Raw genomic sequence first — 15,715 nt, 5'->3', positions numbered from 1 at the left:
GAAACACATTTTCCAGCCAGTTAAACAGAAGAGCTGGGCTAGAGGGAAGTGGTGCCTTTTGACTAACTCTGGTGATGCCAAGATGCTGGATGATTTATGACTATGACCATTCCTGCCAAGGTGAGATTAAAGGGGACCCTCTCATAGAAGTATGCTACAGGGCAAATGGAATACCTTATTTGAGTAATAGCCACTTGGATACAATTTTGGATTCTAGAGCAAGGGAATTACCAAGCTCTTTGGATTTCAAACCTTTTACATCTCAATATTTCATATAAACAGATGAGATAATCACCACATATATGTTTCCTTTGGCATTTACTGTTTTTTTTTTTAAATCCCGATTTGTGGTGCCAGCAATGATTCAAGGATGTGAATCCAAAATAGCTACATTTCATCAGTTTAGTCCTACGTGAAATTTTAAAGTTTTCATGCTTTTTGAAGGGGCACATTCATCAAAATTAGGAACAAATATCATTATGAGCAGGAATTAATATGCTTTAAAATATTGGGTCATGAGATACAAGTTCACGCAAATAGCTTCTAAAAAATTTTGATGATGAACATATCCACTTAAGCATTGGACCACTGCCCAGTTTAACTAATGGACACAGAGTAATGGATTCCCTTTACCTTCGTGTTAGCCCAGAGCACAAGTCCCAACTGAGACTCATTCATTCATTTACTAATTAATTCATTATACAAATGTGTGTGGAAGCACTCTTATTCTGGGCTCTGGGACAAAGTCCTAGCCATCACAGAGCTTACAGTCTAGAAGGGAAGACACACAGCTATACAAATAAGTATATTCTATGATAGCAGGTAGTCAAGGACCAGATCATGTACAGGGACTTGCTGCTCAGAGTGTGGTCTCAGGACCAGCAGTATCAGCATCACCTAGGAGCTTGATGGAAGTGTAGCATCTCAAGCCCCAACCAACAACTACTCAATCAGAATCTGCATTTAAAAAAAAATAATTTTATTTATTTATTTATGGCCATGTTGGGTCTTCGTTGTGGTGTGTGGGCTTTTCATTGTGGTGGCTTCCCTTGTTGGGGAGCACGGCCCCCTAGGTGCATGGGCTTCAGTAGTTGTGGCTCATGGGCTCTAGAGTGTAGGCTCAGTAGTTGTGGCACACGGGCTTAGTTGCTTCGCAGCATGTGGGATCTTCCCAGACCAGGGCTCGAACCCATGCCCCCTGCATTGGCAGGCGCATTCTTAACCACTGTGCCACCAGGGAAGTCCCCAGAATCTGCATTTTAACAAGTTCTCTATGTGATTATTATGCACTATGAAGGTAGAGACGTGCTGATATTGGACAGTTCATTCCCAATGCTGGGTGTGTATATTAGAACCACCTGGAGAGAATTAAGATTTAAGTGGTCTGGGGAGAGTTCCAGGTGGAAGAGTATTTTACAGTCGTCCTGGGAGATTCTCATGTGTGGTTAGTTGAGAACCACTGAAGTAGGCTGTATTCTGGGTGCAAAGGGAAGCCCCTGAGGATGGGGATAAGGAAGTCACATGACCTGATTTACATAGAGGAGGAATTCTTAACCTCATAGTAATGGCTGAGCTGCCATCTTCTACCTCTGTGTCTGATTCTGACATAACGACACCCACTCTGTAAGGTAGGGAACAGAATGTGATGTGGCCACCACATCGACCTGCAAAGTCAAACTTCATACACTTTGCTGGTTCACAGGCAGTAGATAACTCCATCTGCAGGGAGGAAACCATAAGGACATCCACATTCAAGCCAAGATCAAAGCCAGATGCAGTCACTGTCTCTCATTACATACCTGGGGACCTTTACTTCCCAGGCCTCCTTTTTCTCCTTTCATACCAGCCTCTCCTCTTGGGCCCTACAACAGAGAATTAAAGCATTATTCTCTCCCTAAAAGAGAATACTAGATTATTAACTTGAATATTAAAAATGGAAATGCGAAGTCAGTAATGTGGACAGAAATTGGAAAGAGAACTTCACTCATGGTTTTGGTTCTGTCTTGATCGGTCGAACTCTCCCTCTCTGCAAGGATACAGGGTCCAACCTAGCCCTTAAATGGTTGGGCATTTGTAGTCAAAGTGAAGAAATACTGAACAGCCGAATTTTCCGGTATTGCTTTCTAATTATCCTAAGCATGTTTGTACTCAAAATAAATGTATTTCTTAAGTTAAAAAAATAATCCTTACTTATGTAAATCTGAAACTGGGATAATTAAGTGGATTTTCTATGTAATGACCACACTGAATACTGGTCATAAATAAGACATGGCACATGGTAAGATGAAATTTAGATAATTCTACTTCTGTAATATTATGTTGACTATTAACTTTGGCTTCATATGTTATGTGGAGGAACCTTCATGCTATGCTTGGTTTTTGCATCTCCTTTTAAATTATGTCATAAAAAAGTAAGAGTCTATAAAATGGAAGAAGAGATGTAGTATTACTTGTTTAGTATGAAGTAAAGCCAGCCAATCTATTGAAATGCTTCCCCACGATCTCAGTGGCAAATATTTCTCACTTGAAGGTAAGAAAAGTGAACATTCCTCGGCTGCCAAGTAAGACAAAGAAAAGCCATTGAGTCAGAAAGAGACAGAGGTCCCAGGGGCAGACTGTTTACTGCTCTGAAATCTTGGTAAAATGTGGATTAAGTTTCTCCTCTGATGTCTAAGGATATTTTGCCCAACTTCAGTGCAGCAGGCTGTTAACATATAATAGTTACTTCAATTTTTTTAATCTACGTGAACTAAAACTTTGAAAAATTGCAGGACCATTGCTTATCCTGCATTTGCCAAGGAGCAAATTTACTTCTCAAGATTTCAAAAGTAAAAGTTTGGAGAGAAAAAAAAAATGTTCTAACTTTCTTATATCTGACCTTTCTTTCACCTCAGCATTTTTGAGAACTTCCCTTCCCTTCTCATGATTATTTTAGGCTACATTTTGCTCTTTCTGGCACATGCTTCTTCTCCCCTCATATAATCAGGGTAAGAGCCAACCATGGCTTGTTCCTTGCAAAGGAAAAAGTGCTTGAGGCAGCTCCCTGGAGAAGTGAGCTAGAAAGATGACTATAGATAACCCCGCTGAACATCTCAGCTCTATTTGGAACAATTCTTTCCTAGGCTAGAGTCACTTTTTCTACATCACAGGCATCCAGATATATAACACTGAGCTCTTACTGTGCTAAATTGACCAAAATTTCCAGTTTTGAGGCTCAGTATTTTCCTTGGTTTGTCTCCCTATGATACACTAGCCAGCCTGGACCCTGTCCTGGACTAGCCAGCACAGGGACCACTACCCAGCGTGTTCATTCCCTTTCCACCTCTTGACTGGGACAAAACTCAGATAAAGGAGACCAAATGCTGTACAAGTCAAGACTGTGTTCCTTCCTTACTTTACTACCCTGAAAACACTTGAAACATCTGTACTTCTGCAAGGGGATTGGAGGTATTCTATCAAGGCTTCAGATTCTTCTTTCCATTCTCAAAGCCTGACTAGTCTTTTTTTTGAACATCATTATTGGAGTATAATTGCTTTACAATGGTGTGTGAGTTTCTGCTGTATAACAAAGTGAATCAGCTATACATACATATATATCCCCATATCTCCTCCCTCTTGTGTCTCCCTCCCACACTCCCTATCCCACGCCTCTAGATGGTCACAAAGCACTGAGCTGATCTCCCTGTGCTATGCGGCTGCTTCCCACTAGCTATCCATTTTACATTTGGTAGTATATATATGTCTATGCCACTCTCTCACTTTGACCCAGCTTACCCTTCCCCCTCCCTGTGTCCTCAAGTCCATTCTCTACGTCTGTGTCTTTATTCCTGTCTTGCCTCTTGGTTCTTCAGAACCATTTTTTCAAAGCCTGATTAGTCTTGATACGTACCTGAGGACCCTTAAGTCCCAGTGACCCTGCAAGTCCATCTGGGCCTGGGATGCCTGTTTTCCCCTGTGGGGAGAGAGAAATCAAACTGTTAACATTGTTTCCTGAGAAATTTTATCTTCTTTATGTGCAAGATTCTAAATATTTTTCCAATCACAATGTAAGTGCAGAATCTTTGCAAATATGAAAAATAAAGGTAAATACAACAAGGGAAATAAAAATCTTTTAGGGGCTTCCCTGGTGGTGCAGTGGTTGAGTGTCTGCCTGCCGATGCCTGTGCTCCGCAACAGGAGAGGCCACAACAGTGAGAGGCCCGCGTACCGCAAAAAAAAAAGTTTAATTTAGACTATTGGATAGCTTAAGTTTACATCTCAGTTGTTACACAGTTAGATGAGATTAAATGTCCCTCACTGATGCTTTTCCTAGAAATCATAAAGAGGAAATTTCTCAACACTTTCTCTTCCCAATCTCATTTCATTCATTTCACACCATTTTTCTGGATCCACTCTCCATTTTGTTGCAGTCTAACCTTGAAAAAAGTGTGTGCAAGTGTGTGTGTATGTGTGTATGTGTGTGTGTGTGTGTGTAACATCTGTGGATGGTAAACTCTTAGTCTTTGTCTATCTGAAAACGTCTGTTTTACATTCATTCATAGTTTAACTAGGTATAAAATTCTAGGTTAACAGTTATTTTTCTTCTGCACCTGCAAAACATTACTTTGTCGTTTTTGGTATGTTTTATTGTTGAACAGAAGCCTGCTGCAATCTAATTGGTTATTCCTCTCATGGGTAAAAGTGTCTTTTCTCTCTGGTAGTGTTTAAGATGTTTTCTTAACATTCTGGAGTTTTACCATGATGTGATTGTGAGTGAATTTGTTATTTATCCTCATTGTATTTTCAAGCTGAAGATGTGTGGTTCCTCAATTTTGTAAAATCTTAGTCACTGCTCTTTCAAAAATATTGCAGTTTCATGTATTTATTTATTAATTATTTATTCATGATACATTTATCACCAATATGTACAAAGGGGATATGATATGACAGTTGGTATGGTCAAATTTTGAACAAAACCTTCAGATTATCTAATTTGTATTAAGGTTTTACTGTACTCTCAGTTAAAAAGGGGTTTGTGCAAATGATAAGTAAGGTTAAGGTTAACTGAACAAAAATCTAAAAGAAAGATCACCCACTGAATTACTAGAGTTTGTATCAATACTTGAAATCCAGACAAAGTTAAATTTAATGATAATTGGGCCAAGTATTGTCTCTTAACTTTAATTTTTAGAGTTTTTAATTAAAGTGCTCAAATTTTAATTTTCGTTTAAGGTTTGAATTCTTTAAATTGTAGCCTAAAAGTTTTCCAAAATTTGATTCCACAACCATTATTATCAAAAAGCGAAAGAAATTTAGGCTTGGAAGAGACTTTACAGAGTCTATTCAGGCTCCTTGACTAGACACAGAATATTTATCATTTACAGTTAAGAAAAAAAAAAAAATCACTGTACCTGTGGGCCTGTATGTCCCCTCTGGCCATGAACTGCCTACAATAGGGAAAAAAAAGGTAGATATCTTTAACTCTGAAGAAATGCTTTTTTATATTTAATTTAAATTAGTAATGGACACTTTAAGTCACTGACATTAAAAGAAAAATTCCCACATATTGCTTTAAATTATCCACTTCACCATGAAAGCAAAATGTTGCCAACTCTGAATTTCTATCCTCAGGCAATAGGTAATTAAAGCTATAGATAATGTAAATCTATAAATACTTGTGAGAATAGACTGTGGTCAATAATTTATCCTCCACTAAACTACTACTAGAACTTGTCACAAGCACCAAAATTGGCTGATTTGAATTGTACTTTTCATTTTTCCAAAGTACTACCAAGTAAGCCAGAAATCAGGAGTAGAAGTGGTCAAAAGGCAGGAAGCCAGAGGAAACACTGCGAGAATTAACTTTATGAACTTTATTATAAATTAATTTCAGAAGCTAACGATAGCCAAACTAATTTTATCCCCCTCCCCTTCAAGAAGCCAAATATGCTTACCTGTCAAAAATGAAAGAATCATCTTAAGCAATTACTCAATTCAATATGTTAATAAAATATTCAATCAAAAAAATGGATTTTTCCTACTACTCTCATATATAAGGTTAAGGTCTGAGTATATTCTAGATCAATATTTCATAAATCTGGGAATCAAGAGACAAAGATATTTTATTGTCTAACTTAGGATCTCTCAATAAGGTTATAACATCCAGGATTTACAAAAGTCAATAAATATCAGACAACATCTTCTTGATGGAAATTTGAGATATTCAGGTCAAATTTCTGTGTGAGGTCAGTATTGCAGACTTTAAATTCTTCTAATCATATTTCAGTCAAAATCTATTGTTATTTCGGAAATAGACTATGTGTCTGGGGAAATGGTTGGAGGCCTATTTCTTTAAAACCTGAAGAGTTATCTTGAGATGAAAGTCTAAACCTCCCTATCAGAGAGATGAAGAGCAGCTCTCTCTACTCTTTTCACACAAGGGTTTATCTTTTCTAGTTCAATTCACTGCAGTTTCATTCAGAGAAATATATACCTAAGATCTACTACCTACAAAGCATAGAGGATGGGAACCATAGGAGCATAAATATGACACACAGTTCTTGACCTCAGAGGACCCTCATTCTCTGGGTTAGTGGGTAGGAGATAAATATTACAAATATTTATGATGCAGAATATGTCAAACAGCATAAGAAAGGGGAAGACAGAATTATGGGTTTCTCCCAATCGAAAAATGGGCAGAAGATCGAAATAGACATTTCTCTAAAGAAGACATCCAGATGGCCAACAGGCACATGAAAAGATGCTCAACATTGCTAATTATTAGAGACTTCAAATAATTAGCAATTCAAAATTAAAATGAGGTACCACCTAACACTGGTCAGAAAGGCCATCATTAAAAAATCTACAAATAACAAATGCTGGAGAGGGTGTGGAGAAAAGGGTACCATCCTACACTGTTGGTGGGAATGTAAATTGGTGCAGCCCCTATGGAGAGGTTTCTCAAAAAACTAAAAATAGAGTTGTCATATGATCCAGCAATCACACTCCTGGGCATATATCCAGACAAAACTATAATTCAAAAAGATACATGCACCCCTAAGTTCATAGCAGTAATGTTCATAATAGCCGAGACATGGAAGCAACCTAAATGTCTATCAACAGATGAATGGATAAAGAAGCTGTGGCACATATATACGATGGAATATTACTCAGCCATAAAAAAGAATGAAATAATGCCATTTTCAGCAACATGGATGGACTTAGATATTATCATATTAAGTAAAGTAAGTCAGAAAGAGAAAGACAAATACCATATGATATCACATGTGGAATCTAAAATTGGAGACACATGAACATATCTATGAAACAAGCAGACTCACAGACATAGAGAACAGACTTGTGGTTGCCAAGAGGGAGGGCAGGTGGGGGAAGGATGGATTGGAAGTTTGGGATTAGCAGATGCAAACTATTATATATTGAATTGATAGACAACAAGGTCCTACTGTATAGCATGGGGAACTATATTCAATATCCTGTTATAAACCATAAGGAAAAAGACCATATATATATGTATATATATATATATATATATATACACACATATATGTATATATATCTGAATCACTTTTCTGCACAGCAGAAATTAACATAACATTGTAAATCAACTATACCTCAATAAAATAAATTATAAAACAAAGAAATATGGGTTTCAAAAAAAGCAATCATATCCACTTGGTCATTTCAGGAAAATCTTCCTAGAGAAAGAGATTTTTGAGATGGGTTTCACAGGATGTGTAGGAGTTTTACAGGTAGAGAATGAAAGAAGTCTTTCTAACAGAAACTACAGCCTAAGTAATGAAGCAGAGGCTGGAAACTAGGAAGAGTGTTTGATAGTCTGGGTCAAAGGTGAGAGAAAAGGGGAGTAACAGGGTTACTAGGCTGAAAATAGTAAGCTGAAGGGTTCATACTCCATTTAACAGAAACCACAGGGCTTCTTGGAGCAGAAAGTATATGTGCTTAGACTTGGGCTTTAGGTGGATACATCCAGTTGTGGTAGGAGAAACCGAATGCAACCCTATATTCAGGCAAAGTAAGGGATGTGGAACTTGTTTTTACATCCAAAATCCTTCTCTGGTTCACTGTCACAGTGTTTGAAACACTATCAATAAACATTTGTTCTCTGTGTCTTTCACTTGTATTTAATAAAAGAAAAAACAAAACAAAGAATTGGAAATGTGAGGTGGTAATATTTCTTGACAGTAAGAGATATATAATTCTCAAAGAGGAAAGAATGATTATTAAAAAAAATTAAAAATTAGGAGGTTAGGGTATGTTTGTGATACATATTTTAGCTTATGATGATGTTTAGACATTGACTCCCTGCAATGAAAGATGAGGACATAGTATTTTGGAACTTTCCCCATACCTTTTCCCACTTTTCTATTTGCAGATGGTTTTTAGATGGTTAAATGTATAACATTTACATTTTTTCCTGTAATCATTATTTCTATGGTTTAGTCTTATTTATACACAAAGGATCATGGGGGTTATATTGCTTGAGTTTTTGAAGGCTTGATCATATTGATTACTTATATGCTTAAAGGACATTTTAGGTAGGTATAAAGATCTTGGACCACTTTATTTCCATCAGAACTCTGTAGCCATTGTACTGCTCCCTATTGTCCCTGAATGTTGAGAAGGCTGAAGACAGACTGAGTTTTCTATCTCTATTGCTTGGAAATTCTTGATTCTTCTTTTCCATAATAAGTTTGGGAATTTCACTGCAATGTGGCTCAGTGTTGATATTTTTGTATCAGTGTTTTTCGCTGAGTCAGAGTATGCCTTTTCTTTCTGCATATTTGAGTCTTTGTTTCAAGAAGTTATCTTTTATTACATTTTTGAAAATTTTTACATTACATTTGGTGTGTTTAATAACACAAATTGTACATTTATTGGCTCTCCATTGTCAGTATTCCATCTCTAGCACTGCTTTTGTGGCTTCCTGATTACCATATGCCTGGATATATTTTCAGTCATCCTTGTTCTAATTTTTTGTTGCTTCTAATATATCATAGTTCTACATGTATTTCCTTTTCCATTGCTCCCCAAGCACTACCAGTTTGCTTCTTCACTTTCTATTGTCTTGTCAGATCTTTAGACTCTTAGAGCAATCATTTGTCTTAATTTTTTTGGAGAAATATTTGCCAGAGTTATTCTTCTTTATCATTGAATATTTCCTCTTCTAATGAGGGTTTATCTGTCCTTTGCTCATGTAGTTTTCCTCCTCTTCTCTTGCAATTTCTATGCATAGGTCCTGATTAATAATCATCCAATTAATTCATAATAAAGCCTATTAATATTTCTGATTATTAATCACTTTTGAATAGGGCTACCCATTTACTGAATAACTGTATGGGGTGTAGCTGGACCACTAAACTTGATACAGATATGTTGTTTCAAACGCTTTGTCATTGTGAATTATTTCTTTTACTTATGGCTACCTCTTCCTTCAAATTTTGGCCTTTAAGAGACATGAACTCACACAAAGCCCCTTAAGTCATAGTTTCTTTGAGTTGTAACCGTTACTGTTTCTTCTGTCTTTGCAGCCTCCCTGGCCTAGGCTACTAAGTTGTAATTTTAAAAATGGAACAGTCTTCAGTTTCTCATTATTTCTGCCTCCTCTGCTAAACCGTATTTGTATCAGTATATTCCCATATCTTCTCAAAATCTACAGTACCCCTGGATTTTGTTCATCAGCTTTTTCAGGACTAGAGCAGGTATTTTTAGATACATCTGATCCCTGATTCAGGTTTGAGTTGGTATGCGTCAGCTTCCAAAGCCTGCCTTATTAGGATCCAGATTTTAAAACAGTTGGCCAAACATGAAAAGATGTTCAACAACACTAATCATTAGAGAAAGTCAAATCAAAACTACAATGATGTATCACCTCACACAGGTCAGAATGGCCATCGTTAAAAAGTCTACAAATAACTAATGCTAAAGAGGGTGTGGAGAAAAGGGAACCCTCCTACACTGTTGGTGGGAATGTAAGTTGGTGCAACCACTATGGAGAACAGTATGGAGGTTCCTCAGAAAATTAGAAATACAGTTGCCATATATGATCCAGCAATCTCACTCCTGGGCATATATCCAGACAAAAGAAAAGACACATGCACCTCTATGTTCATAGCAGCACCATTCATAATAGCCAAGACATGGAAGCAACCTAAACATCCATCGACAGATGAATGGATAAAGAAGATGTTGTATATATGTACAATGGAATATCACTCAGCCATAAAAAAGAATGAAGTAATGCCATTTGCAGCTACATGGATGGACCTAGAGATTATCATATTAAGTAAAGTAAATCAGAAAGAGAAAAATACCATAGGGTATCACTTATATGTGGAATCTAAAATAGGACATAAATGAACTTATCTATGAAACAGAAACAGACTCAGACATAGAAAATAGACTTGTGATTGCTAAGTGGGAGGGTGGGTGGGGAAGGAATGGATTGGGAGTTTGGGGTTAGCAGATGCAAACTATTATATATAGAATGGGTAAACAACAAGGTGCTAATGTATAACACAGGGGACTATATCCAATATTCTGTAATAAACCATAATGGAAAAGAATATGAAAAAGAATGTGCATATGTGTATAACTGAATCACTTTGCTGTACAGCAGAAATTAACATAACATTGTAAGTCAACTATATTTCAGTAAAATAAAGTAAAATAAAACCTCTAAAAAATAAAATAAAATAAAATAGTTGGCCAATACCGTCACCATGCATGGCTTGAAGCTGTAGTCATTCTTTGTTAATTTATTTTAAATTTCTTTTGTTGTTTTTGGTGAGTTGCACAGAAGGGGAACAGTATTAAAAAAACCCTTGACTGTGCCATCTTTAGCTGGAATTTACTTTTACTCAATGACACTGCTGAATCTATAACCGAAGAAAGGGCCATATTTCTCAGGAGTTGTGTGATTTAAATAATACATGGTGTCACTGCCTTAGCCTGTAGAGAGATTATAGCCTCTATGAAACAAGAAAAGTACATCTCCCATGCCAGGATTTTTTGGATGATATTCCTTAAGTTCAAAATATTTTCCTGGGGTATGTAAACTGGCTACACCCTTTCAGAAAGTAAAATAAATAGCAAATGTATTTTTTAAATCTTTAGATGCATTAAAAAGGGCTTTCCCAACAATTAAATTCTACACATTTTAAACATAATCCCTGTTCTTATTTCCATTTTCTGTGCCTTGCAAAGAAAAATGTGTTCCAAGACATAAAAATATTTTCCCGATGGAGTATAGTATAGCTGGTTCTATGAACTTCTGCTTTGAAAATACAATGCATAATAAATGAAATGTATTAAACTACTCTTTATTTGTGCTCAATTTTAAAACATTATATATATATATATATATATATATTTTGGGAGTGGTGGAGGAAGTTGGAAAAGGCTGGATAACTAAATAAAGAATGGAAAGAAAATGTTGCACAATGAGAAGAGACAGGTCTAATTTAGAACCCAATGCAGGCATTTAAGTGTATTTTATTAAAGTTATCTCTTCTTAATGGATAAAGATTTTGTTTTATAATGTCAGTACTTTCCCAAGAAGTCAAGCACAGAATCTTTTTTAAAAAGTACTTAGTGGGGGCTTCCCTGGTGGCGCAGTGGTTGAGAATCTGCCTGCTAATGCAGGGGACACGGGTTCAAGCCCTGGTCTGGGAGGATCCCACACGCCGCGGAGCAACTAGGCCCATGCGCCACAACTGCTGAGTCTGTGCGTCTGGAGCCTGTGCTCTGCAACAAGAGAGGCCGCAATAGTGAGAGGCCCGCGCACCGCGATGAAGAGTGGCCCCCACTTGCCACAACTAGAGGAAGTCCTCACACAGAAATGAAGACCCAACACAGCAAAAATAAATAAATTAATTAATAAACTCCTACCCCCAACATCTTAAAAAAAAAAAAGTACTTAGTGAAAAAAATAACAACAAATGAAAAAGACCCCAAAAGGTTTCGTAAGCAAGTGACTTAATTTTGCTCTCAGATATATTTTTATAGGCATACATTACATATAATCTTTTTAGCAATATGGAGGTTCCTCAAAAAATTTAAACACAGAACTACCATATCATCCAGAAATTCCATTTCTGGGTATTTATCCAAAGAAACAAAAACACTAACTCAAAAAGATATATCCCCATGTTCATTGCAGCATTATTTACAATAGCCAAGACATGGGAGCAACCTAGGTCTCCACTGATGTATGAATGAATAAAGAAAATGTGATACACACACACACAATGGAATATTATTCAGCCATTAAAAAGATGGAAATCTTGCCATTTGTGACAACATAGATGGACCTTGAAGGCATTATGCTAAGTGAAATAAGTCAGAGAAAGACAAATACCCTATGAGCTCACTTATATGTGGAATCTTAAAAAACCCAAAAAACCCCAAAAATCAAACTCATAGATACAGAGACTAGATTAGTGGTCGTCAGACGTGAGGGATGGGGGTGGGGGTAAAATAGGTGGAAGGGGTCAAAAGGTATAAACTTCCAGTTATAAAATAAATGGTCATGGGATGGAATATACAGCATGGCAACTATAGGTAATAATACTATATTGTATATTTAAAAGTTGCTAAGAGAGTAGATCTTAAAAGGTTTTCATCACAAGAAAAAGAATTCATAACAACGTGTGGTGATGGATGTTAATTAGACTTACTAGCTGAATGGTGGTCATCTTTAATATATACATATATGGAATCATTATGTTGTACATCTGAAACTAATACAATATTATCTATCAATTATATCTCAGTAAAATATATATATTTTAAAATTTAGCACAAATAAAAACCAGTTTAATATATTGCATTTATTATGCATTCTATTTTCTGAGCAGGAGCTCACATAACCATATATTGTAGTCCACCCAAGAAACTATTTTTATATCTTGGAACACACTCTTCTTTGCGAGTCAGAGAAAATGGAAGTAAGAACAGAGGACTCACACCAGGACCGACTGTTCTAAGCAGTCATAAAACTGGGCAGAGGAATGGAGTCTTGGACTTTAAGCCTCAGCTGGCCTAGTGAATAGGCCAAACTTTGACCACCCTTCCCCTAGTCGGCTGCTCTTGTGTTCTCTTTGCCCAGCTCTTTCCTCTGATTGGTAACTTCCCCTGCAGCCAGCACCTTCCTGCCTCAGCTTCAGGGCCCTTCCAGAGTCCTTTGCCAGCTCTGTCCCAAGTCAATTTCCCTAAGGTAGTGAGTCCCAGTGGAACCATCCTGCCCACTCCCACCATCAACCATTTCATCCCAATACAGGCTCCTCTGCAGTGAGCTGACTTGTCTATGGGGGTTCTTACTGTTTTTCTTCTGGAGCCTGGGGTTCCAGGGGGGCCTGGCCAGCCTCTTCTTCCCTGTCAAAGGAACAGACAGATGTATGACAATAATGACACAACATTGACATGTGTGCTCCAACATTGGCTTCTTGTGCTCCTGGGAGGGTGGATGGGGACACACCAATTAGAGTTATCCTCCCTATGGGATGTGGCCTTAATCCACTGGTCACAAATCATATCTCTCTGTGGGTATGACTTCATCTGTTCACCACCACTGTCTAACTTGTGTTTGGGCTATAAGTTAGAGTATTCAAATCAAACTGTCTCTACTGTGTTGCCACAGAGTGGATAATTGAAGCATCCGTGTGTCAGCGATGGCTACAACTTGTTTGGATTTCTACCTTTGGACTCCTTGCTCTGTCTGGCTAAACTTTGTAGATTAACACCCTAACGTGAGTAAAATCTCACAATACACACAAGTCTTCCCAAGGTAGAAAAGGGGGGAATGACTATGAGTCTATAACAAGACTTACATTTATCCCTTAATAAAAATGGCAGGTAACATTTACTGAAGGTTTATGATGTAGCAGGGTCTGTCATCGAATTCCCACCATCCCCTTTAAAAGTAAGCTATTTGTCCTATTTTGAAGATGAGAAAATTGAGGTTTACAGAGAGTACCTTGAGGTCACAGAGCTGGTAAGGAACAGAGCATGAAATATGACCTAGGCCTTTTCCCAAAGCAAAGATCTTTCTACCATATCAGACCTCTCCCACAGGTGGAGTCACCAAAGAACTTCCTTACCAAGAAGATCCAGAGACACACATTTTCCAGATAATTATTTTTTTTAATTCTGAAAAATCTCATATTTCATGAGATTAATAGATCTACCAGACCTTGTTCTTGTTCTTTTTTTTTAAAGATTTAATTTTATTTATTTTTGGCTGTGTTGGGTCTTTGTTGCTTCACGTGCGCTTTCTCTAGTTGTGGCAAGGGGGGCTACTCTTTGTTGCGGTGCACAGGCTTCTCCTTGTGGTGGCTTCTCTTGTTGTGGAGCATGGGCTCTAGGCACATGGGCTTCAGTACTTGTGGCTTTCAGGCTTCAGTACTTGTGGTTCACGGGGTCTAGAGTGCAGGCTCAATAGTTGTGGCACACAGGCTTGGTTGCTTCGTGGCATGTGGGATCTTCCCAGGCCAGGGATCGAACCTGTGTCCCCTGCATTGGTGGGTGGATTCTTATCTATTGTGCCACCAGGGAAGTCCTGATCTTGTTCTTTTTTTTATCATGTACTATGTATAACATGACATCTTTTTAGGCTATGTGTCCTCTGGATCCTGGGAAGGCCAAAAACTTTTTTGCTAGTGCTTTCTATCAGCTGCCTTACAGTTTAAGTTAGAGTTTAGATGTTTGCATTCATAAATTGAGACCTCAGTGGTATGGCTTGGTGAAGAAAGTCACCCCAAATTCAGAAGAAGAGAATGTGTCTTAAATCCCAGGGTAGTAGATAAAGAGGAATAAAAGATCATTCTGCTCCTAAAAATAGTTTTTCTGTATTAAGTATATTCACTCTGATTCCAAAATCTTTATATGCCTTTCGTATTCTACCACTAAAACTCTGAGCCCCACAGTTGTCACATCATCACATGTTTACTTCCAAAATCTCACACAGTTACCTGTCTTCCGTGTTCCCCTTTCAAGCCATTGGGTCCTTCTATGCTATTGTCAAATCCAGGAACTCCCTAAAAAAATAGAGAATAAAGAGAAAAATTGATAGGCTTTGAAACTTTTTCCTTAAAAATGTAATTTGTGTGTAATACACCTGGTCACCCCCCAAAAAGGTGAAGAGAAGGTCAACCCATTTGAAAGCAGAAATAGGCTAAATTATAAATGGTTTACAAATGTTTTCTTTTCCTTCCATGCTTTGCATTATCAGAGGAGAGAGAAGACCTAAGATGAGTGTGTGGGGTTGAAGTGAGAGCTCATGATGGAAGGCAGAGCCCAGGGAAGCAAGGGTGACATGACTTGTGTTTAGGTATTTCTTTCTTGCTACTACCATATTTCTCTTAACTTCTGGTCTTCTTTCTTGAGGCCTCGGCAAGTTTGTACTCGAGGGTTGGTAGATTTTACTCTCCCCAGCCCTTGGGAGAAGGCAAAGATTTTTTTGTTTCGTTTGTTTTTATTGAAGTATAGTTGATTTACAATGGTGTGTTAGTTTCAGGTGTACAGCAAAGTGATTCAGTTATATATACATATATATCTATTGTTTTTCAGATTCTTTTCCCTTATAGATTATTACAAAATATTGAGTTCTCTGTGCTATACAGTAGGTCTTTGTTTGTTATCTATTCTATATATAATAGTGTGTATATGTTAATCCCAAACTCTTAATTTGTCCGTCCCCTAC

At 37.5% G+C, this 15,715-nt stretch overlaps 1 protein-coding gene across 1 annotated transcript in view; it reads right to left on the bottom strand.

The window, feature by feature from the left end:
- Positions 1 to 15,715, bottom strand: part of COL6A6 (collagen type VI alpha 6 chain) — a 109,271-nt gene that overhangs the window by 53,678 nt on the left and 39,878 nt on the right. Inside the window, exons 18-22 of the mRNA XM_024747802.1 lie at positions 14,985 to 15,050; positions 13,336 to 13,389; positions 5,391 to 5,426; positions 3,890 to 3,952; positions 1,800 to 1,862 (exon numbers count right to left, since the gene is read on the bottom strand). Coding sequence (XP_024603570.1) covers positions 1,800 to 1,862; positions 3,890 to 3,952; positions 5,391 to 5,426; positions 13,336 to 13,389; positions 14,985 to 15,050 — 282 coding nt within the window. The remainder of the gene's footprint in view (positions 1 to 1,799; positions 1,863 to 3,889; positions 3,953 to 5,390; positions 5,427 to 13,335; positions 13,390 to 14,984; positions 15,051 to 15,715) is intronic.

Source organism: Neophocaena asiaeorientalis, unplaced genomic scaffold, assembly GCF_003031525.2.
Source record: "Neophocaena asiaeorientalis asiaeorientalis breed wild unplaced genomic scaffold, Neophocaena_asiaeorientalis_V1.1 scaffold33, whole genome shotgun sequence".
NCBI lineage: Eukaryota > Metazoa > Chordata > Mammalia > Artiodactyla > Phocoenidae > Neophocaena > Neophocaena asiaeorientalis.
The sequence above is the reverse complement of the archived record's forward strand: the minus strand, read 5'-3'. Positions and strand labels throughout refer to the sequence as shown.